Source organism: Engystomops pustulosus, unplaced genomic scaffold, assembly GCF_040894005.1.
Source record: "Engystomops pustulosus unplaced genomic scaffold, aEngPut4.maternal MAT_SCAFFOLD_172, whole genome shotgun sequence".
Classification (NCBI taxonomy): domain Eukaryota; kingdom Metazoa; phylum Chordata; class Amphibia; order Anura; family Leptodactylidae; genus Engystomops; species Engystomops pustulosus.
In genome coordinates, this window is record NW_027285053.1 from 44847 (window position 1) to 68465 (window position 23619).

The 23619-nt window shown below is 51.4% G+C and overlaps 1 protein-coding gene across 4 annotated transcripts in view; it reads left to right on the plus strand.

The window, feature by feature from the left end:
* C2CD5 (C2 calcium dependent domain containing 5) overlaps positions 1-23619 on the plus strand; it is a 94287-nt gene that overhangs the window by 26893 nt on the left and 43775 nt on the right. The window contains exon 1 of one of the 4 annotated variants that reach the window (XM_072131914.1): positions 22621-22677. The exons of the other annotated variants lie outside the window; for them this stretch is intronic. Coding sequence (XP_071988015.1) covers positions 22635-22677 — 43 coding nt within the window. The 5' untranslated portion in view covers positions 22621-22634. Of the gene's footprint in view, positions 1-22620; positions 22678-23619 lie in introns of those variants that run through there. 4 annotated transcript variants of the gene reach the window in all.

The window sequence follows — 23619 nt, forward strand, 5'->3', positions numbered from 1 at the left end:
TATGTAACTTGTGATTATACTGGAATAAAACCTGAAGAAATATCGCTCAGTGCTTGTCTTCTCTGATCACGAGGGCCTTTCGTGACAGCCCTGACGAGGTTTTGTGCCGTTTTCTTGTGCGGTGACTCGCGCTGACGAGGTTTGGTGCTGTTTTCTTGTGTGGTGACTCGCGCTGACGAGGTTTTGTGCCGTTTTCTTGTGTGGTGACTCGCGCTGACGAGGTTTTGTGCCGTTTTCTTGTGTGGTGACTCGCGCTGACGAGGTTTTGTGCCGTTTTCTTGTGCGGTGACTCGCACTGACGAGGTTTTGTGCTGTTTTCTTGTGGGGTGACTCGCCCTGACGAGGTTTGGTGCCGTTTTCTTGTGCGGTGACTCGCGCTGACGAGGTTTTGTGCCGTTTTCTTGTGGGGTGACTCGCGCTGACGAGGTTTGGTGCCGTTTTCTTGTGGGGTGACTCGCGCTGACGAGGTTTTGTGCTGTTTTCTTGTGCGGTGACTTGCGCTGACGAGGTTTTGTGCTGTTTTCTTGTGCGGTGACTTGCGCTGACGAGGTTTGGTGCCGTTTTCTTGTGGGGTGACTCGCGCTGACGAGGTTTTGTGCCGTTTTCTTGTGCGGTGACTCGCGCTGACGAGGTTTTGTGCTGTTTTCTTGTGCGGTGACTCGCCCTGATGAGGTTTTGTGCTGTTTTCTTGTGCGGTGACTCGCGCTGACGAGGTTTTGTGCCTTTTTCTTGTGCGGTGACTCGCGCTGACGAGGTTTTGTGCTGTTTTCTTGTGCGGTGACTTGCGCTGACGAGGTTTTGTGCCGTTTTCTTGTGCGGTGACTTGCGCTGACGAGGTTTTGTGCTGTTTTCTTGTGCGGTGACTCGCGCTGACGAGGTTTTGTGCCGTTTTCTTGTGGGGTGACTCGCGCTGACGAGGTTTTGTGCCGTTTTCTTGTGCGGTGACTAGCGCTGATGAGGTTTGGTGCTGTTTTCTTGTGCGGTGACTCGCGCTGACGAGGTTTTGTGCTGTTTTCTTGTGCGGTGACTTGCGCTGACGAGGTTTTGTGCTGTTTTCTTGTGCGGTGACTCGCGCTGACGAGGTTTTGTGCTGTTTTCTTGTGCGGTGACTTGCCCTGACGAGGTTTTGTGCCGTTTTCTTGTGCGGTGACTCGCGCTGACGAGGTTTTGTGCCGTTTTCTTGTGTGGTGACTCGCCCTGACGAGGTTTTGTGCTGTTTTCTTGTGCGGTGACTTGCGCTGACGAGGTTTTGTGCCGTTTTCTTGTGCGGTGACTCGCGCTGACGAGGTTTTGTGCCGTTTTCTTGTGCGGTGACTCGCGCTGACGAGGTTTTGTGCTGTTTTCTTGTGCTGTGACTCGCCCTGACGAGGTTTTGTGCTGTTTTCTTGTGCGGTGACTCGCGCTGACGAGGTTTTGTGCCGTTTTCTTGTGCGGTGACTCGCGCTGACGAGGTTTTGTGCTGTTTTCTTGTGCTGTGACTCGCGCTGACGAGGTTTTATGCTGTTTTCTTGTGCGGTGACTCGCCCTGACGAGGTTTTGTGCCGTTTTCTTGTGCGGTGACTCGTGCTGACGAGGTTTTGTGCCGTTTTCTTGTGGGGTGACTCGCCCTGACGAGGTTTTGTGCTGTTTTCTTGTGCGGTGACTCGCCCTGACGAGGTTTTGTGCTGTTTTCTTGTGGGGTGACTCGCGCTGACGAAATTTTGTGCCGTTTTCTTGTGCGGTGACTCGCCCTGACGAGGTTTTGTGCCGTTTTCTTGTGCTGTGACTCGCGCTGACGAGGTTTTGTGCCGTTTTCTTGTGCGGTGACTCGCGCTGACGAGGTTTTGTGCTGTTTTCTTGTGCGGTGACTCGCGCTGACGAGGTTTGGTGCCGTTTTCTTGTGCGGTGACTCGCGCTGACGAGGTTTTGTGCCGTTTTCTTGTGGGGTGACTCGCGCTGACGAGGTTTTGTGCTGTTTTCTTGTGCGGTGACTCGCGCTGACGAGGTTTTATGCTGTTTTCTTGTGCGGTGACTCGCGCTGACGAGGTTTTGTGCCGTTTTCTTGTGCTGTGACTCGCGCTGACGAGGTTTTGTGCTGTTTTCTTGTGGGGTGACTCGCGCTGACGAGGTTTTGTGCCGTTTTCTTGTGCGGTGACTCGCGCTGACGAGGTTTTGTGCTGTTTTCTTGTGGGGTGACTCGTGCTGACGAGGTTTTGTGCTGTTTTCTTGTGCGGTGACTCGTGCTGACGAGGTTTTGTGCTGTTTTCTTGTGCGGTGACTCGCGCTGACGAGGTTTTGTGCCGTTTTCTTGTGGGGTGACTCGCGCTGACGAGGTTTTGTGCCGTTTTCTTGTGCGGTGACTAGCGCTGATGAGGTTTGGTGCTGTTTTCTTGTGCGGTGACTCGCGCTGACGAGGTTTTGTGCTGTTTTCTTGTGGGGTGACTCGCCCTGACGAGGTTTTGTGCCGTTTTCTTGTGCGGTGACTCGCCCTGACGAGGTTTTGTGCCGTTTTCTTGTGCGGTGACTCGCCCTGACGAGGTTTTGTGCTGTTTTCTTGTGGGGTGACTCGGGCTGACGAGGTTTTGTGCTGTTTTCTTGTGCTGTGACTCGCGCTGACGAGGTTTTGTGCTGTTTTCTTGTGCGGTGACTTGCGCTGACGAGGTTTTGTGCCGTTTTCTTGTGCGGTGACTCGCCCTGACGAGGTTTTGTGCCGTTTTCTTGTGCGGTGACTCGCGCTGATGAGGTTTTGTGCTGTTTTCTTGTGCGATGACTCGCGCTGACGAGGTTTTGTGCTGTTTTCTTGTAGGGTGACTCGCGCTGACGAGGTTTTGTGCCGTTTTCTTGTGCGGTGACTCGCCCTGACGAGGTTTTGTGCTGTTTTCTTGTGGGGTGACTCGCGCTGACGAGGTTTTGTGCCGTTTTCTTGTGCGGTGACTCGCCCTGACGAGGTTTTGTGCCGTTTTCTTGTGCGGTGACTCGCGCTGACGAGGTTTTGTGCCGTTTTCTTGTGCGGTGACTCGCGCTGACGAGGTTTTGTGCCGTTTTCTTGTGCGGTGACTCGCGCTGACGAGGTTTTGTGCCGTTTTCTTGTGCGGTGACTCGCGCTGACGAGGTTTGGTGCTGTTTTCTTGTGCGGTGACTCGCGCTGACGAGGTTTTGTGCTGTTTTCTTGTGCGGTGACTCGCGCTGACGAGGTTTGGTGCCGTTTTCTTGTGCTGTGACTCGCGCTGATGAGGTTTTGTGCTGTTTTCTTGTGCGGTGACTCGCGCTGACGAGGTTTTGTGTTGTTTTCTTGTGTGGTGACTCGCCCTGGCGAGGTTTTGTGCTGTTTTCTTGTGCGGTGACTCGTGCTGACGAGGTTTTGTGCTGTTTTCTTGTGCGGTGACTCGCCCTGACGAGGTTTTGTGCCGTTTTCTTGTGGGGTGACTCGCCCTGACGAGGTTTTGTGCCGTTTTCTTGTGCGTTGACTCGTGCTGACGAGGTTTGGTGCTGTTTTCTTGTGCGGTGACTCGCGCTGACGAGGTTTTGTGCTGTTTTCTTGTGCCGTGACTCGCGCTGACGAGGTTTTGTGCCGTTTTCTTGTGCCGTGACTCGCGCTGACGAGGTTTTGTGCTGTTTTCTTGTGCGGTGACTCAGGCTGACGAGGTTTGGTGCTGTTTTCTTGTGCGGTGACTCGTGCTGACGAGGTTTTGTGCCGTTTTCTTGTGCGGTGACTCGCGCTGACGAGGTTTTGTGCTGTTTTCTTGTGCGGTGACTCGCGCTGATGAGGTTTTGTGCCGTTTTCTTGTGCGGTGACTCGCGCTGACGAGGTTTTGTGCTGTTTTCTTGTGTGGTGACTCGCGCTGACGAGGTTTTGTGCTGTTTTCTTGTGCGGTGACTCGCGCTGACGAGGTTTTGTGCTGTTTTCTTGTGCGGTGACTCGCGCTGACGAGGTTTTGTGCTGTTTTCTTGTGCGTTGACTCGTGCTGACGAGGTTTTGTGCTGTTTTCTTGTGCGGTGACTCGCGCTGACGAGGTTTTGTGCTGTTTTCTTGTGCGGTGACTTGCGCTGACGAGGTTTTGTGCTGTTTTCTTGTGCGGTGACTCGCGCTGACGAGGTTTTGTGCTGTTTTCTTGTGCGGTGACTCGCGCTGACGAGGTTTTGTGCTGTTTTCTTGTGCGGTGATTTGCGCTGGCGAGGTTTAGTGCTGTTTTCTTGTGCGGTGACTCGCCCTGACGAGGTTTTGTGCCGTTTTCTTGTGCGGTGACTCGCCCTGACGAGGTTTTGTGCCGTTTTCTTGTGGGGTGACTCGCCCTGACGAGGTTTTGTGCTGTTTTCTTGTGCGGTGACTCGCGCTGACGAGGTTTTGTGCTGTTTTCTTGTGCGGTGACTCGCGCTGACGAGGTTTTGTGCTGTTTTCTTGTGCGGTGACTCGCGCTGACGAGGTTTTGTGCCGTTTTCTTGTGCGGTGACTCACGCTGACGAGGTTTTGTGCTGTTTTCTTGTGCGGTGACTCGCGCTGACGAGGTTTTGTGCCGTTTTCTTGTGCGGTGACTCGCGCTGACGAGGTTTGGTGCCGTTTTCTTGTGCGGTGACTCGCGCTGACGAGGTTTGGTGCCGTTTTCTTGTGCGGTGACTCGCGCTGACGAGGTTTTGTGCTGTTTTCTTGTGCGGTGACTTGCGCTGACGAGGTTTTGTGCTGTTTTCTTGTGCGGTGACTCGCGCTGACGAGGTTTGGTGCTGTTTTCTTGTGCTGTGACTCGGAGTGACGAGGTTTTGTGCTGTTTTCTTGTGCGGTGACTCGGGCTGATGAGGTTTTGTGCTGTTTTCTTGTGCGGTGACTCGCCCTGACGAGGTTTTGTGCCGTTTTCTTGTGCGGTGACTCGCGCTGACGAGGTTTTCTGCTGTTTTCTTGTGGGGTGACTCGCGCTGACGAGGTTTTGTGCTGTTTTCTTGTGCGGTGACTTGCGCTGACGAGGTTTTGTGCTGTTTTCTTGTGCGGTGACTCGCGCTGACGAGGTTTTGTGCTGTTTTCTTGTGCGGTGACTCGCGCTGACGAGGTTTGGTGCTGTTTTCTTGTGCCGTGACTCGCGCTGACGAGGTTTTGTGCCGTTTTCTTGTGCGGTGACTCGCGCTGACGAGGTTTTGTGCTGTTTTCTTGTGCGGTGACTCGTGCTGACGAGGTTTTCTGCTGTTTTCTTGTGGGGTGACTCGCGCTGACGAGGTTTTGTGCTGTTTTCTTGTGCGGTGACTCTTGCTGACGAGGTTTTATGCTGTTTTCTTGTGCGGTGACTCGCGCTGACGAGGTTTTGTGCTGTTTTCTTGTGCTGTGACTCGCGCTGATGAGGTTTTGTGCTGTTTTCTTGTGCGGTGACTCGCGCTGACGAGGTTTTGTGCTGTTTTCTTGTGGGGTGACTCGCGCTGACGAGGTTTGGTGCTGTTTTCTTGTGCGGTGACTCGCGCTGACGAGGTTTTGTGCCGTTTTCTTGTGCGGTGACTCGCGCTGACGAGGTTTTGTGCTGTTTTCTTGTGCGGTGACTCGCGCTGACGAGGTTTTGTGCCGTTTTCTTGTGCGGTGACTCGCGCTGACGAGGTTTTGTGCCGTTTTCTTGTGCGGTGACTCGCCCTGACGAGGTTTTGTGCCGTTTTCTTGTGCCGTGACTCGCGCTGACGAGGTTTTGTGCCGTTTTCTTGTGCGGTGACTCGCGCTGACGAGGTTTGGTGCTGTTTTCTTGTGCCGTGACTCTTGCTGACGAGGTTTGGTGCCGTTTTCTTGTGCGGTGACTCGCCCTGACGAGGTTTGGTGCCGTTTTCTTGTGCGGTGACTCGCGCTGATGAGGTTTTGTGCCGTTTTCTTGTGGGGTGACTCGCGCTGACGAGGTTTTGTGCTGTTTTCTTGTGGGGTGACTCGCGCTGACGAGGTTTGGTGCTGTTTTCTTGTGCGGTGACTCGCGCTGACGAGGTTTTTTGCTGTTTTCTTGTGGGGTGACTCGCCCTGATGAGGTTTTGTGCTGTTTTCTTGTGCGGTGACTCGCGCTGACGAGGTTTAGTGCTGTTTTCTTGTGCGGTGACTTGCGCTGACGAGGTTTTGTGCTGTTTTCTTGTGGGGTGACTCGCCCTGACGAGGTTTTGTGCCGTTTTCTTGTGCGGTGACTTGCGCTGACGAGGTTTTGTGCCGTTTTCTTGTGCGGTGACTCGCGCTGACGAGGTTTTGTGCTGTTTTCTTGTGGGGTGACTCGCGCTGACGAGGTTTTGTGCAGTTTTCTTGTGCTGTGACTCGCGCTGACGAGGTTTTGTGCCGTTTTCTTGTGCGGTGACTTGCGCTGACGAGGTTTTATGCTGTTTTCTTGTGCGGTGACTCGCCCTGACGAGGTTTTGTGCCGTTTTCTTGTGCTGTGACTCGCACTGACGAGGTTTTGTGCTGTTTTCTTGTGCGGTGACTCGCGCTGACGAGGTTTTGCGCCGTTTTCTTGTGCGGTGACTCGCGCTGACGAGGTTTGGTGCCGTTTTCTTGTGCGGTGACTCGCGCTGACGAGGTTTTATGCCGTTTTCTTGTGCGGTGACTCGCGCTGACGAGGTTTTGTGCTGTTTTCTTGTGCGGTGACTCGCGCTGACGAGGTTTTGTGCTGTTTTCTTGTGCGGTGATTTGCGCTGGCGAGGTTTAGTGCTGTTTTCTTGTGCGGTGACTCGCGCTGACGAGGTTTTGTGCTGTTTTCTTGTGCGGTGACTCGCCCTGACGAGGTTTTGTGCCGTTTTCTTGTGCGGTGACTCGCCCTGACGAGGTTTTGTGCCGTTTTCTTGTGGGGTGACTCGCCCTGACGAGGTTTTGTGCTGTTTTCTTGTGCGGTGACTCGCGGTGACGAGGTTTTGTGCTGTTTTCTTGTGCGGTGACTCGCGCTGATGAGGTTTTGTGCCGTTTTCTTGTGCGGTGACTCGCGCTGACGAGGTTTTGTGCCGTTTTCTTGTGGGGTGACTCGCCCTGACGAGGTTTTGTGCCGTTTTCTTGTGCGGTGACTCGCGCTGACGAGGTTTGGTGCTGTTTTCTTGTGCGGTGACTCGCGCTGACGAGGTTTTGTGCCGTTTTCTTGTGCGGTGACTCGCGCTGACGAGGTTTTGTGCCGTTTTCTTGTGCGGTGACTCGCGCTGACGAGGTTTTGTGCTGTTTTCTTGTGCTGTGACTCGTCCTGACGAGGTTTTGTGTCGTTTTCTTGTGCGGTGACTCGCGCTGACGAGGTTTTGTGCTGTTTTCTTGTGCGGTGACTCGCGCTGACGAGGTTTTGTGCCGTTTTCTTGTGCGGTGACTCGCCCTGACGAGGTTTTGTGCCGTTTTCTTGTGCGGTGACTCGGGCTGATGAGGTTTTGTGCCGTTTTCTTGTGCGGTGACTCGCGCTGATGAGGTTTTGTGCCGTTTTCTTGTGCGGTGACTCGCGCTGATGAGGTTTTGTGCTGTTTTCTTGTGCGGTGACTCGCGCTGACGAGGTTTTGTGCCGTTTTCTTGTGCGGTGACTCGCGCTGACGAGGTTTTGTGCTGTTTTCTTGTGCGGTGACTCGCGCTGACGAGGTTTTGTGCTGTTTTCTTGTGCGGTGACTCGCGCTGACGAGGTTTTGTGCTGTTTTCTTGTGCGGTGACTCGCGCTGACGAGGTTTTGTGCTGTTTTCTTGTGCGGTGACTTGTGCTGACGAGGTTTGGTGCCGTTTTCTTGTGCGGTGACTCGTGCTGACGAGGTTTTGTGCTGTTTTCTTGTGCGGTGACTCGCGCTGACGAGGTTTGGTGCCGTTTTCTTGTGCGGTGACTCGCCCTGACGAGGTTTTGTGCCGTTTTCTTGTGCGGTGACTCGCCCTGACGAGGTTTTGTGCCGTTTTCTTGTGGGGTGACTCGCGCTGACGAGGTTTTGTGCCGTTTTCTTGTGCGGTGACTCGCGCTGACGAGGTTTTATGCTGTTTTCTTGTGCGGTGACTCGCGGTGACGAGGTTTTGTGCTGTTTTCTTGTGCGGTGACTCGCGCTGACGAGGTTTTGTGTCGTTTTCTTGTGCGGTGACTCTCGCTGACGAAGTTTTGTGCTGTTTTCTTGTGCGGTGACTCGGGCTGACGAGGTTTTGTGCTGTTTTCTTGTGCGGTGACTCGCGCTGACGAGGTTTTGTGCCGTTTTCTTGTGCGGTGACTCGCGCTGACGAGGTTTGGTGCTGTTTTCTTGTGCGTGACTCGCGCTGACGAGGTTTTATGCTGTTTTCTTGTGTGGTGACTCGCGCTGACGAGGTTTTGTGCCGTTTTCTTGTGCGGTGACTCGCGCTGACGAGGTTTTGTGCCGTTTTCTTGTGCGGTGACTCGCGCTGACGAGGTTTTGTGCCGTTTTCTTGTGCGGTGACTCGCCCTGACGAGGTTTTGTGCCGTTTTCTTGTGCGGTGACTCGCGCTGACGAGGTTTTGTGCCGTTTTCTTGTGCTGTGACTCGCGCTGACAAGGTTTTGTGCCGTTTTCTTGTGCTGTGACTCGCGCTGACGAGGTTTTGTGCCGTTTTCTTGTGCGGTGACTCGCGCTGACGAGGTTTGGTGCTGTTTTCTTGTGCTGTGACTCGGGCTGACGAGGTTTTGTGTCGTTTTCTTGTGCGGTGACTCGCGCTGACGAGGTTTTGTGTCGTTTTCTTGTGCGGTGACTCGCGCTGACGAGGTTTTGTGCTGTTTTCTTGTGCGGTGACTCGCGCTGACGAGGTTTTGTGCCGTTTTCTTGTGGGGTGACTCGCCCTGACGAGGTTTTGTGCCGTTTTCTTGTGCTGTGACTCGCCCTGACGAGGTTTTGTGCTGTTTTCTTGTGCGGTGACTCGCGCTGACGAGGTTTTGTGCTGTTTTCTTGTGCGGTGACTCGCCCTGACGAGGTTTTGTGCTGTTTTCTTGTGCGGTGACTCGCGCTGACGAGGTTTTGTGCCGTTTTCTTGTGCGGTGACTCGCACTGACGAGGTTTTATGCCGTTTTCTTGTGCGGTGACTCGCCCTGACGAGGTTTTGTGCTGTTTTCTTGTGCGGTGACTCGCCCTGACAAGGTTTTGTGCTGTTTTCTTGTGCGGTGACTCGCGCTGACGAGGTTTGGTGCTGTTTTCTTGTGCGGTGACTCGCGCTGACGAGGTTTTGTGCCGTTTTCTTGTGGGGTGACTCGCGCTGACGAGGTTTTGTGCCGTTTTCTTGTGCGGTGACTCTTGCTGACGAGGTTTTGTGCTGTTTTCTTGTGCGGTGACTCGCGCTGACGAGGTTTTATGCTGTTTTCTTGTGCGGTGACTCTTGCTGACGAGGTTTTGTGCCGTTTCCTTGTGCGGTGACTCGCGCTGACGAGGTTTTGTGCCGTTTTCTTGTGCGGTGACTCGCGCTGACGAGGTTTTGTGCTGTTTTCTTGTGCGGTGACTCGCCCTGACGAGGTTTTGTGCTGTTTTCTTGTGCGGTGACTCGCGCTGACGAGGTTTTGTGCTGTTTTCTTGTGCGGTGACTCGCGCTGACGAGGTTTTGTGCCGTTTTCTTGTGCGGTGACTCGCGCTGACGAGGTTTTGTGCTGTTTTCTTGTGCGGTGACTCGCGCTGACGAGGTTTTGTGCTGTTTTCTTGTGCGGTGACTCGCCCTGACGAGGTTTTATGCTGTTTTTTTGTGCGGTGACTCGTGCTGACGAGGTTTGGTGCCGTTTTCTTGTGCGGTGACTTGCGCTGACGAGGTTTTATGCCGTTTTCTTGTGCGGCGACTCGGGCTGACGAGGTTTTGTGCTGTTTTCTTGTGCGGTGACTCGCGCTGACGAGGTTTTGTGCCGTTTTCTTGTGCGTGACTCGCGCTGACGAGGTTTTGTGCCGTTTTCTTGTGCGTGACTCGCGCTGACGAGGTTTGGTGCCGTTTTCTTGTGCGGTGACTTGCGCTGACGAGGTTTTGTGCCGTTTTCTTGTGCGGTGACTCGCGCTGACGAGGTTTTGTGCTGTTTTCTTGTGCGTGACTCGCGCTGACGAGGTTTTGTGCTGTTTTCTTGTGCGGTGACTCGCGCTGACGAGGTTTTGTGCTGTTTTCTTGTGCGGTGACTCGCGCTGACGAGGTTTGGTGCTGTTTTCTTGTGCGGTGACTCGCGCTGACGAGGTTTTGTGCCGTTTTCTTGTGCGGTGACTCGCGCTGACGAGGTTTAGTGCTGTTTTCTTGTGGGGTGACTCGTGCTGACGAGGTTTTGTGCCGTTTTCTTGTGCGGTGACTCGCGCTGACGAGGTTTTGTGCTGTTTTCTTGTGCGGTGACTCGCGCTGACGAGGTTTGGTGGCGTTTTCTTGTGCGGTGACTCGCGCTGACGAGGTTTTGTGCCGTTTTCTTGTGGGGTGACTCGCGCTGACGAGGTTTTGTGCTGTTTTCTTGTGGGGTGACTCGCGCTGACGAGGTTTTGTGCCGTTTTCTTGTGCGTGACTCGCGCTGACGAGGTTTGGTGCCGTTTTCTTGTGCGGTGACTTGCGCTGACGAGGTTTTGTGCCGTTTTCTTGTGCGGTGACTCGCGCTGACGAGGTTTTGTGCTGTTTTCTTGTGCGTGACTCGCGCTGACGAGGTTTTGTGCAGTTTTCTTGTGCGGTGACTCAGGCTGACGAGGTTTTGTGCTGTTTTCTTGTGCGGTGACTCGCGCTGACGAGGTTTTGTGCTGTTTTCTTGTGCGGTGACTCGCCCTGACGAGGTTTTGTGCCGTTTTCTTGTGCGGTGACTCGCGCTGACGAGGTTTTATGCTGTTTTCTTGTGCGGTGACTCGCGCTGACGAGGTTTTGTGCCGTTTTCTTGTGCGGTGACTCGCGCTGACGAGGTTTTGTGCTGTTTTCTTGTGCTGTGACTTGCGCTGACGAGGTTTTGTGCCGTTTTCTTGTGCGGTGACTCGCGCTGACGAGGTTTTGTGCCGTTTTCTTGTGCGGTGACTCGCGCTGATGAGGTTTTATGCCGTTTTCTTGTGTGGTGACTCGCGCTGACGAGGTTTTGTGCTGTTTTCTTGTGCGGTGACTCGCGCTGACGAGGTTTTGTGCTGTTTTCTTGTGCGGTGACTCGCGCTGACGAGGTTTTGTGCCGTTTTCTTGTGGGGTGACTCGCGCTGACGAGGTTTGGTGGCGTTTTCTTGTGCGGTGACTCGGTCTGACGAGGTTTTGTGCTGTTTTCTTGTGCGGTGACTTGCGCTGACGAGGTTTTGTGCTGTTTTCTTGTGCGGTGACTCGCGCTGACGAGGTTTTGTGCTGTTTTCTTGTGCGGTGACTCGCGCTGACGAGGTTTTGTGCTGTTTTCTTGTGCGGTGACTTGCGCTGACGAGGTTTTGTGCTGTTTTCTTGTGCGGTGACTCGCCCTGACGAGGTTTTGTGCTGTTTTCTTGTGCGGTGACTTGTGCTGATGAGGTTTTGTGCTGTTTTCTTGTGCGGTGACTCGCGCTGACGAGGTTTGGTGCCGTTTTCTTGTGCGGTGACTTGTGCTGACGAGGTTTTGTGCTGTTTTCTTGTGTGGTGACTCGCGCTGACGAGGTTTTGTGCTGTTTTCTTGTGCGGTGACTCGCGCTGACGAGGTTTTGTGCTGTTTTCTTGTGCGGTGACTCGCGCTGACAATGTTTGGTGCCGTTTTCTTGTGCGGTGACTCGCGCTGACGAGGTTTTGTGCTGTTTTCTTGTGCGGTGACTCGCGCTGACGAGGTTTAGTGCTGTTTTCTTGTGCGGTGACTCGCGCTGACGAGGTTTTATGCTGTTTTCTTGTGCGGTGACTCGCGCTGACGAGGTTTGGTGCTGTTTTCTTGTGCGGTGACTCGGGCTGACGAGGTTTTGTGCCGTTTTCTTGTGCGGTGACTCGCGCTGATGAGGTTTTGTGCTGTTTTCTTGTGCGGTGACTCGCGCTGACGAGGTTTTGTGCTGTTTTCTTGTGCGGTGACTCGCGCTGACGAGGTTTGGTGCCGTTTTCTTGTGCGGTGACTCGCGCTGACGAGGTTTGGTGCTGTTTTCTTGTGCGTGACTCGCGCTGACGAGGTTTTGTGCCGTTTTCTTGTGCGGTGACTCGCGCTGACGAGGTTTGGTGCCGTTTTCTTGTGCGGTGACTCGCGCTGACGAGGTTTAGTGCTGTTTTCTTGTGCGGTGACTCGCCCTGATGAGGTTTTATGCCGTTTTCTTGTGCGGTGACTCGCGCTGACGAGGTTTTGTGCCGTTTTCTTGTGCGGTGACTCGCCCTGACGAGGTTTTGTGCTGTTTTCTTGTGCGGTGACTCGCGCTGACGAGGTTTTGTGCTGTTTTCTTGTGCGGTGACTCGCGCTGACGAGGTTTGGTGCTGTTTTCTTGTGCGGTGACTCGCGCTGACGAGGTTTTGTGCTGTTTTCTTGTGCGGTGACTCGCGCTGACGAGGTTTTGTGCCGTTTTCTTGTGCGGTGACTCGCGCTGATGAGGTTTTATGCCGTTTTCTTGTGTGGTGACTCGCGCTGACGAGGTTTTGTGCCGTTTTCTTGTGCGGTGACTCGCCCTGACGAGGTTTTGTGCTGTTTTCTTGTGCGGTGACTCGCGCTGACGAGGTTTTGTGCTGTTTTCTTGTGCGGTGACTCGCCCTGACGAGGTTTTGTGCTGTTTTCTTGTGCGGTGACTCGCACTGACGAGGTTTTGTGCTGTTTTCTTGTGCGGTGACTCGAGCTGACGAGGTTTTGTGCTGTTTTCTTGTGCGGTGACTTGCGCTGACGAGGTTTTGTGCCGTTTTCTTGTGCTGTGACTCGCACTGACGAGGTTTTGTGCTGTTTTCTTGTGCGGTGACTCGCGCTGACGAGGTTTTGTGCTGTTTTCTTGTGCGGTGACTCGCGCTGACGAGGTTTGGTGCTGTTTTCTTGTGCCGTGACTCGCGCTGACGAGGTTTTGTGCCGTTTTCTTGTGCGGTGACTCGCGCTGACGAGGTTTTGTGCTGTTTTCTTGTGCGGTGACTCGTGCTGACGAGGTTTTCTGCTGTTTTCTTGTGGGGTGACTCGCGCTGACGAGGTTTTGTGCTGTTTTCTTGTGCGGTGACTCTTGCTGACGAGGTTTTATGCTGTTTTCTTGTGCGGTGACTCGCGCTGACGAGGTTTTGTGCTGTTTTCTTGTGCTGTGACTCGCGCTGATGAGGTTTTGTGCTGTTTTCTTGTGCGGTGACTCGCGCTGACGAGGTTTTGTGCTGTTTTCTTGTGGGGTGACTCGCGCTGACGAGGTTTGGTGCTGTTTTCTTGTGCGGTGACTCGCGCTGACGAGGTTTTGTGCCGTTTTCTTGTGCGGTGACTCGCGCTGACGAGGTTTTGTGCTGTTTTCTTGTGCGGTGACTCGCGCTGACGAGGTTTTGTGCCGTTTTCTTGTGCGGTGACTCGCACTGACGAGGTTTTGTGCCGTTTTCTTGTGCGGTGACTCGCCCTGACGAGGTTTTGTGCCGTTTTCTTGTGCCGTGACTCGCGCTGACGAGGTTTTGTGCCGTTTTCTTGTGCGGTGACTCGCGCTGACGAGGTTTGGTGCTGTTTTCTTGTGCCGTGACTCTTGCTGACGAGGTTTTGTGCCGTTTTCTTGTGCGGTGACTCGCCCTGACGAGGTTTGGTGCCGTTTTCTTGTGCGGTGACTCGCGCTGATGAGGTTTTGTGCCGTTTTCTTGTGGGGTGACTCGCCCTGACGAGGTTTTGTGCCGTTTTCTTGTGCGGTGACTCGCGCTGATGAGGTTTGGTGCCGTTTTCTTGTGGGGTGACTCGCCCTGACGAGGTTTTGTGCCGTTTTCTTGTGCGGTGACTCGCCCTGACGAGGTTTTGTGCCGTTTTCTTGTGGGGTGACTCGCGCTGACGAGGTTTTGTGCCGTTTTCTTGTGCGGTGACTCGCGCTGACGAGGTTTTATGCTGTTTTCTTGTGCGGTGACTCGCGGTGACGAGGTTTTGTGCTGTTTTCTTGTGCGGTGACTCGCGCTGACGAGGTTTTGTGTCGTTTTCTTGTGCGGTGACTCTCGCTGACGAAGTTTTGTGCTGTTTTCTTGTGCGGTGACTCGGGCTGACGAGGTTTTGTGCTGTTTTCTTGTGCGGTGACTCGCGCTGACGAGGTTTTGTGCCGTTTTCTTGTGCGGTGACTCGCGCTGACGAGGTTTGGTGCTGTTTTCTTGTGCGTGACTCGCGCTGACGAGGTTTTATGCCGTTTTCTTGTGCGGTGACTCGCGCTGACGAGGTTTTGTGCCGTTTTCTTGTGCGGTGACTCGCGCTGACGAGGTTTTGTGCCGTTTTCTTGTGCGGTGACTCGCGCTGACGAGGTTTTGTGCCGTTTTCTTGTGCGGTGACTCGCCCTGACGAGGTTTTGTGCCGTTTTCTTGTGCGGTGACTCGCGCTGACGAGGTTTTGTGCCGTTTTCTTGTGCTGTGACTCACGCTGACAAGGTTTTGTGCCGTTTTCTTGTGCTGTGACTCGCCCTGACGAGGTTTTGTGCCGTTTTCTTGTGCGGTGACTCGCGCTGACGAGGTTTGGTGCTGTTTTCTTGTGCGGTGACTCGCGCTGACGAGGTTTTGTGCCGTTTTCTTGTGCGGTGACTCGCGCTGACGAGGTTTTGTGCCGTTTTCTTGTGCGGTGACTCGCGCTGACGAGGTTTTGTGCCGTTTTCTTGTGCTGTGACTCGTCCTGACGAGGTTTTGTGCCGTTTTCTTGTGCGGTGACTCGCGCTGACGAGGTTTTGTGCTGTTTTCTTGTGCGGTGACTTGCGCTGACGAGGTTTTGTGCCGTTTTCTTGTGCGGTGACTCGCCCTGACGAGGTTTTGTGCCGTTTTCTTGTGCGGTGACTCGGGCTGATGAGGTTTTGTGCCGTTTTCTTGTGCGGTGACTCGCGCTGATGAGGTTTTGTGCCGTTTTCTTGTGCGGTGACTCGCGCTGATGAGGTTTTGTGCTGTTTTCTTGTGCGGTGACTCGCGCTGACGAGGTTTTGTGCCGTTTTCTTGTGCGGTGACTCGCGCTGACGAGGTTTTGTGCTGTTTTCTTGTGCGGTGACTCGCGCTGACGAGGTTTTGTGCTGTTTTCTTGTGCGGTGACTCGCGCTGACGAGGTTTTGTGCTGTTTTCTTGTGCGGTGACTTGTGCTGACGAGGTTTGGTGCCGTTTTCTTGTGCGGTGACTCGTGCTGACGAGGTTTTGTGCTGTTTTCTTGTGCGGTGACTCGCGCTGACGAGGTTTGGTGCCGTTTTCTTGTGCGGTGACTCGCCCTGACGAGGTTTTGTGCCGTTTTCTTGTGCGGTGACTCGCCCTGACGAGGTTTTGTGCCGTTTTCTTGTGGGGTGACTCGCGCTGACGAGGTTTTGTGCCGTTTTCTTGTGCGGTGACTCGCGCTGACGAGGTTTTATGCTGTTTTCTTGTGCGGTGACTCGCGGTGACGAGGTTTTGTGCTGTTTTCTTGTGCGGTGACTCGCGCTGACGAGGTTTTGTGTCGTTTTCTTGTGCGGTGACTCTCGCTGACGAAGTTTTGTGCTGTTTTCTTGTGCGGTGACTCGGGCTGACGAGGTTTTGTGCTGTTTTCTTGTGCGGTGACTCGCGCTGACGAGGTTTTGTGCCGTTTTCTTGTGCGGTGACTCGCGCTGACGAGGTTTGGTGCTGTTTTCTTGTGCGTGACTCGCGCTGACGAGGTTTTATGCTGTTTTCTTGTGTGGTGACTCGCGCTGACGAGGTTTTGTGCCGTTTTCTTGTGCGGTGACTCGCGCTGACGAGGTTTTGTGCCGTTTTCTTGTGCGGTGACTCGCGCTGACGAGGTTTTGTGCCGTTTTCTTGTGCGGTGACTCGCCCTGACGAGGTTTTGTGCCGTTTTCTTGTGCGGTGACTCGCGCTGACGAGGTTTTGTGCCGTTTTCTTGTGCTGTGACTCACGCTGACGAGGTTTTGTGCCGTTTTCTTGTGCTGTGACTCGCGCTGACGAGGTTTTGTGCCGTTTTCTTGTGCGGTGACTCGCGCTGACGAGGTTTGGTGCTGTTTTCTTGTGCTGTGACTCGGGCTGACGAGGTTTTGTGTCGTTTTCTTGTGCGGTGACTCGCGCTGACGAGGTTTTGTGTCGTTTTCTTGTGCGGTGACTCGCGCTGACGAGGTTTTGTGCTGTTTTCTTGTGCGGTGACTCGCGCTGACGAGGTTTTGTGCCGTTTTCTTGTGGGGTGACTCGCCCTGACGAGGTTTTGTGCCGTTTTCTTGTGCTGTGACTCGCCCTGACGAGGTTTTGTGCTGTTTTCTTGTGCGGTGACTCGCCCTGACGAGGTTTTGTGCTGTTTTCTTGTGCGGTGACTCGCGCTGACGAGGTTTTGTGCCGTTTTCTTGTGCGGTGACTCGCACTGACGAGGTTTTATGCCGTTTTCTTGTGCGGTGACTCGCCCTGACGAGGTTTTGTGCTGTTTTCTTGTGCGGTGACTCGCCCTGACAAGGTTTTGTGCTGTTTTCTTGTGCGGTGACTCGCGCTGACGAGGTTTGGTGCTGTTTTCTTGTGCGGTGACTCGCGCTGACGAGGTTTTGTGCCGTTTTCTTGTGGGGTGACTCGCGCTGACGAGGTTTTGTGCCGTTTTCTTGTGCGGTGACTCTTGCTGACGAGGTTTTGTGCTGTTTTCTTGTGCGGTGACTCGCGCTGACGAGGTTTTATGCTGTTTTCTTGTGCGGTGACTCTTGCTGACGAGGTTTTGTGCTGTTTTCTTGTGCGGTGACTCGCGCTGACGAGGTTTTGTGCTGTTTTCTTGTGCGGTGACTCGCGCTGACGAGGTTTTGTGCTGTTTTCTTGTGCGGTGACTCGCGCTGACGAGGTTTGGTGCTGTTTTCTTGTGCGGTGACTCGCGCTGACGAGGTTTTGTGCTGTTTTCTTGTGCGGTGACTCGCGCTGACGAGGTTTTGTGCCGTTTTCTTGTGCGGTGACTCGCGCTGATGAGGTTTTATGCCGTTTTCTTGTGTGGTGACTCGCGCTGACGAGGTTTTGTGCCGTTTTCTTGTGCGGTGACTCGCCCTGACGAGGTTTTGTGCTGTTTTCTTGTGCGGTGACTCGCGCTGACGAGGTTTTGTGCTGTTTTCTTGTGCGGTGACTCGCCCTGACGAGGTTTTGTGCTGTTTTCTTGTGCGGTGACTCGCACTGACGAGGTTTTGTGCTGTTTTCTTGTGCGGTGACTCGAGCTGACGAGGTTTTGTGCTGTTTTCTTGTGCGGTGACTTGCGCTGACGAGGTTTTGTGCCGTTTTCTTGTGCTGTGACTCGCACTGACGAGGTTTTGTGCTGTTTTCTTGTGCGGTGACTCGAGCTGACGAGGTTTTGTGCTGTTTTCTTGTGCGGTGACTCGCGCTGACGAGGTTTTGTGCCGTTTTCTTGTGTGGTGACTCGCGCTGACGAGGTTTTGTGCTGTTTTCTTGTGCGGTGACTCGCGCTGACGAGGTTTTGTGCTGTTTTCTTGTGCGGTGACTCGCGCTGACGAGGTTTGGTGCCGTCATGTGTGGTGACTCGCGCTGACGAGGTTTGGTGCTGTTTTCTTGTGCGGTGACTCGGGCTGACGAGGTTTTGTGCCGTTTTCTTGTGCGGTGACTCGCGCTGATGAGGTTTTGTGCTGTTTTCTTGTGCGGTGACTCGCGCTGACGAGGTTTTGTGCTGTTTTCTTGTGCTGTGACTCGCGCTGACGAGGTTTGGTGCCGTTTTCTTGTGCGGTGACTCGCGCTGACGAGGTTTTGTGCTGTTTTCTTGTGCGGTGACTCGCGCTGACGAGGTTTGGTGCTGTTTTCTTGTGCGTGACTCGCGCTGACGAGGTTTTGTGCCGTTTTCTTGTGCGGTGACTCGCGCTGACGAGGTTTTGTGCTGTTTTCTTGTGCGGTGACTCGCGCTGACGAGGTTTTGTGCCGTTTTCTTGTGCGGTGACTCGCGCTGACGAGGTTTTGTGCTGTTTTCTTGTGCGGTGACTCGCGCTGACGAGGTTTGGTGCCGTTTTCTTGTGCGGTGACTCTCGCTGACGAGGTTTTGTGCCGTTTTCTTGTGCGGTGACTCGTGCTGACGAGGTTTTGTGCTGTTTTCTTGTGCGGTGACTCGCGCTGACAATGTTTTGTGCTGTTTTCTTGTGCGGTGACTCGTGCTGACGAGGTTTTGTGCCGTTTTCTTGTGCGGTGACTCGCGCTGACGAGGTTTTGTGCTGTTTTCTTGTGCGGTGACTCGCGCTGACGAGGTTTTGTGCTGTTTTCTTGTGCGGTGACTCGCGCTGACGAGGTTTTGTGCCGTTTTCTTGTGCGGTGACTCGCGCTGACGAGGTTTTGTGCTGTTTTCTTGTGCTGTGACTCGGGCTGACGAGGTTTTGTGCCGTTTTCTTGTGCGGTGACTCTCGCTGACGAGGTTTTGTGCCGTTTTCTTGTGCGGTGACTCGCGCTGACGAGGTTTTGTGCTGTTTTCTTGTGCGGTGACTCGCGCTGACGAGGTTTTGTGCTGTTTTCTTGTGCGGTGACTCGCGCTGACGAGGTTTTGTGCCGTTTTCTTGTGCGGTGACTCGCGCTGATGAGGTTTTGTGCAGTTTTCTTGTGCGGTGACTCGCGCTGACGAGGTTTTGTGCCGTTTTCTTGTGCGGTGACTTGCGCTGACGAGGTTTTGTGCCGTTTTCTTGTGCGGTGACTCGCGCTGACGAGGTTTTGTGCAGTTTTCTTGTGCGGTGACTCGCGCTGACGAGGTTTTGTGCTGTTTTCTTGTGCGGTGACTCGCGCTGACGAGGTTTTGTGCTGTTTTCTTGTGCGGTGACTCGCGCTGACGAGGTTTGGTGCCGTTTTCTTGTGCGGTGACTCTCGCTGACGAGGTTTTGTGCCGTTTTCTTGTGCGGTGACTCGTGCTGACGAGGTTTTGTGCTGTTTTCTTGTGCGGTGACTCGCGCTGACAATGTTTTGTGCTGTTTTCTTGTGCGGTGACTCGTGCTGACGAGGTTTTGTGCCGTTTTCTTGTGCGGTGACTCGCGCTGACGAGGTTTTGTGCTGTTTTCTTGTGCGGTGACTCGCGCTGACGAGGTTTTGTGCTGTTTTCTTGTGCGGTGACTCGCGCTGACGAGGTTTTGTGCCGTTTTCTTGTGCGGTGACCCGCGCTGACGAGGTTTTGTGCTGTTTTCTTGTGCTGTGACTCGGGCTGACGAGGTTTTGTGCCGTTTTCTTGTGCGGTGACTCTCGCTGACGAGGTTTTGTGCCGTTTTCTTGTGCGGTGACTCGCGCTGACGAGGTTTTGTGCTGTTTTCTTGTGCGGTGACTTGTGCTGACGAGATTTTGTGCTGTTTTCTTGTGCGGTGACTCGGGCTGACGAGGTTTTGTGCCGTTTTCTTGTGCGGTGACTCGCGCTGACGAGGTTTTGTGCTGTTTTCTTGTGCGGTGACTTGTGCTGACGAGGTTGTGTGCCGTTTTCTTGTGCGGTGACTCGTGCTGACGAGGTTTTGTGCCGTTTTCTTGTGCGGTGACTCGCGCTGACGAGGTTTTGTGCTGTTTTCTTGTGCGGTGACTTGTGCTGACGAGGTTTTGTGCTGTTTTCTTGTGCGGTGACTCTTGCTGACGAGGTTTTGTGCCGTTTTCTTGTGCGGTGACTCGCGCTGACGAGGTTTTGTGCTGTTTTCTTGTGCGGTGACTCGCGCTGACGAGGTTTTGTGCTGTTTTCTTGTGCGGTGACTCGTGCTGACGAGGTTTTGTGCCGTTTTCTTGTGCGGTGACTCTTGCTGACGAGGTTTTGTGCTGTTTTCTTGTGCGGTGACTCGCGCTGACGAGGTTTTGTGCTGTTTTCTTGTGCGGTGACTCGTGCTGACGAGGTTTTGTGCCGTTTTCTTGTGCGGTGACTCTTGCTGACGAGGTTTTGTGCTGTTTTCTTGTGCGGTGACTCGCGCTGACGAGGTTTTGTGCTGTTTTCTTGTGCGGTGACTTGTGCTGACGAGGTTGTGTGCCGTTTTCTTGTGCGGTGACTCGTGCTGACGAGGTTTTGTGCCGTTTTCTTGTGCGGTGACTCGCGCTGACGAGGTTTTTTTTTTTTTTTTAAATATTTTTTATTCATTTTTCAAAACAAGTACAAAATACAAAATACATATAATGCATTACTGACATTTTCATACATATCTTAACATTCGTTGGCTGTTAATGAAAACATCATAGGTGAGTATTATTGTTATTAAGTGTGTGTCTTTAATGTCATCTGCAAGTTGTGTATTAAACTATTAACATTTTAGAGTGTTAACGGACTCCGAACTAGGGTGGTTAAAATGGGTGTTAGGGGGGGGGGAGGGGGTTAGGTAGGAAAGGAATGTTGGCGAGCTGTGCTTTTTTTAATAGCCTATACTGTGTGTTCTGTAGACAGTCAGGTTACGGTTTGTAGTATTTACTGCTTGTCCAGAGGTTCCATTTAGTTGTAAATTTGTTGAAGGTGGTATTTTGGTGCACTAGTATTCCTTCATAGGCGCAGGTAGTGTTCATCTGGTCAATAACTTCATTAATATGTGGAGAGTCCTTATTTTTCCAGTGTCTTGTAATTGTTAACTTCGTGGACATCAAAAGATGTACTATGATTGTCTTGTGCTCTTGAGGGAGGGCTTCCAGGTTGATTAGTAAGAGAGCCTGTTCCGGGCCTATTTTGATGTCTTCTTTGATGATTTCTTTTATTATAGTGTTTGTTGCTTTCCAGAGGGCTAATATCTTAGGGCAATCCCATAGGGTGTGTAGTAGACTTCCTCTATTTCCGCATTCACGCCAGCATGTTGGTGGTACATTTGGGTAGATTAGATTTAGTCTGGTTGGTGTAAAATACCATCGCAGGTGGGTCTTTATGATCGCTTCTATGTGCGCTGTGCAGCGTAGTATCTGGTATGTTGTTTTTAGTGCTGCTTCCCATTTTGGTAATGGGAATTTCTCTTGGAGGTCTTCTTCCCATTTTATCATATAGTGACTCTTGGTGAACACCGTTCTTTTCCCTGTTTTGTTGTAAAAGAAAGAAATTCCTTTTTTCCCTGGATCTTGTTTATCTAGAAATTCTAGTAGGTTAGGATCGAAGTTAGGTGTCACCTGGTTTAGTAAATTGTATAGGTTCTTGATCTTTGTTATTTGTTGGGCTTCGTTTCTGGAGAGGCCTTTAGTCCCTATTAAATATCTGGCATCTATTTGGCCCTTAGGGTTGAGAATGTCATTTATTTCTTCTATTCCTTTCTCTCTCCATGTATCTAATTTGAGTTGTTTGTTCTGATATTCTAGGAAACGTAATGGAATGCGCTTTATGAGGTTATGGTTGAGAATGTTTTCGTTCCTAATCATGTTGCCCCATACCGTGTCTGAGAATCTAATTGCTTGCAGTTTAGATTTTGGTGGGTCCATACCCCACACTTTGGCGATCATACGATTGATAAGAGGTGAGTTATTGTTGTAGTGTTTTTCGATCGTTAGCCATACTTTGTCTGTTGAGTCTAGCCACCAGTGTTTGAGTTGGTCTAGTATTGCCGCTTTATGGTAGTCTTTGAGGTCCGGTAGCCCAAGTCCTCCTATTTTCTTATGTTTTGTCATAGTGGAAAATGATATCCTTGGTTTTTTCTGTTGCCATATGTAATTCTGAAGATTCTTATTATTTGCTTTGAAGAAGCTATTTGGTATTTTGATTGGAACCGTTCTGAACAAGTACAGGAATTTCGGGAGTATTATCATCTTAAACGATGCTATACGGCCAAACCACGTTAACTGATGTCTTGAATATTTTATGTATAGTGCATTGATAGTGTTGGTTATATGGGCAAAGTTTGTGTGGTATAGTTTTTTAGATGGGTATGTTAGTTGTATTCCTAAGCATGTAATGTTTTGTGTCTGCCAATCTAGGTGGAATTTTTGTCTTAGTATGTTCTGTTCTGCATCTGGGATTTTGACTGGTAATATTTGCGATTTGTTTGCATTGATTTTATAGTGTGAAATTTTTCCATAATCTTCTATTATTCTAAAGAGTTGTGTCAATGAGGTATCTGTTTTGGTCAGTGATAGCACTATGTCGTCAGCGAAAAGGGCTATTTTATGTTCTGTATTTCCTATCTTGATTCCTGATATGCATGGATTGTTCCTAATTGATTCCGCTAGGGGTTCAATAGAGAGGGTAAAGAAAATGGGTGATAAAGGGCAGCCCTGTCTAGTTCCATTTGATAGTGTGAGTTTTTGGGATAGGGTGTTATTGGTATATACATATGCTGCTGGGTGGGAATATAGGGCTTTGATTGCTGACATTATTGGGCCTGTTAGTCCATATTTTGTCAGTGCACTGAGAGCGTATTTCCAGTTCACTCTATCGAACGCTTTTTCTGCGTCGATTGTAAGGAACGATGCTGGTATATTATGTATTTCGCAGTGTTGGAGGATGTTTATTAGTCTTCTAGTATTGTCCGGGGCCTGTCTGTTGGGAACAAAGCCTACTTGGTCATTCTTGATTAATGACGGTAGAATAATTTTCAGTCTGTTCGCTATAATCTTGGCGTATAGTTTAATGTCTGTATTAAGTAGTGATATTGGTCTGTAATTGAGTGTGGAGTCTGTTGGTTTACCTGGTTTTGGGATAGTGATTATGAGTGCGGTCAACATGTCTTGTGGGAATGATTCTGTGTTGGCTGCATGATTAAATATCTTATGTAGGTAAGGGGTTAAAATATGTCGAAATTGTTTATAGTACTCTCCTGTCAGTCCGTCCGGTCCTGGGGCTTTGTGTAGGGGGAGCTTCAGTATAGTCTGTTTAATCTCTTCCTGTGTGATGGGTAGGTTTAGCTGGTACAATTGGTCTGGTGTAATCTGTGGTAAGTTAACCCTGCGTAAAAAATCTGTGATCTCTTCTTCTGATGGCTGATATGTCGTTGGGTCTTGTTTGAGATTATATAGCTTGTGATAGTAGTCTCTGAAGGCGTTAGATATTTCTCTGGGATCTCGGAGTTCTTTGTTTGTGAAGGGATGTTTGATTTGTGTTATTTTAACTTTCTGTTGTTTATCTTTTAGTTTTTTAGCTAGCAGTGAGCCGATTTTTTGGTCTTGGGAGTAGTATTTGGTTTTTGTGTATCGCGTGGATCTCTCATATCTGTATAGGAGGAGATTACGCAGGTGGTCTCTCGCTCTATTAAGTTCTAGCTTGATTGCGTATGATTGTTTGGTTTTATTCTGCACTTCTAGGTCGTGTACTATCTTAGTTGCTACTGAGATATCCTTTTCTCTTTGTTTTTTTATTTTGGCTCCTAGTTTCATTAATTCTCCTTTTATAAACACCTTATGGCCGAGCCAGGCCGTGAAAAGATTTGTCTCTGGAGTGAAGTTGTTTTTAAGGCTTTCTGTTAGTGCGGACTCTAACGTGCATTTATTACTTTCTTTAAAAACTATGCTCATATCTGCTTTCCAAATATAATCGTTATGTTTGGACAAGGTGTCTGAAATTGTCATAAAAATAGGGGCATGGTCTGACCATTCAATGTCTCCTATAGCTGATTTTTCAATTCTGTCCAGAAGAGAGCGGTCAATAGTAAAAATGTCAATTCTGGAATATGTATTGTGTCTTTGTGAAAAGAAGGAGTAATCTTTCTCGGTGGTGTGTTGGATTCTCCATATGTCATAGAGCCCATTTTTCCAGAAGAGTGAGTGTAATTCATATGGTTTTTGTTTTGGTGTGGAGGTGGAGTCGATATCATGTTGTACTGTCGCGTTAAAGTCCCCGCAGATTATTAGTGATCCTTGCTGTACTTGTCTAATTTTGC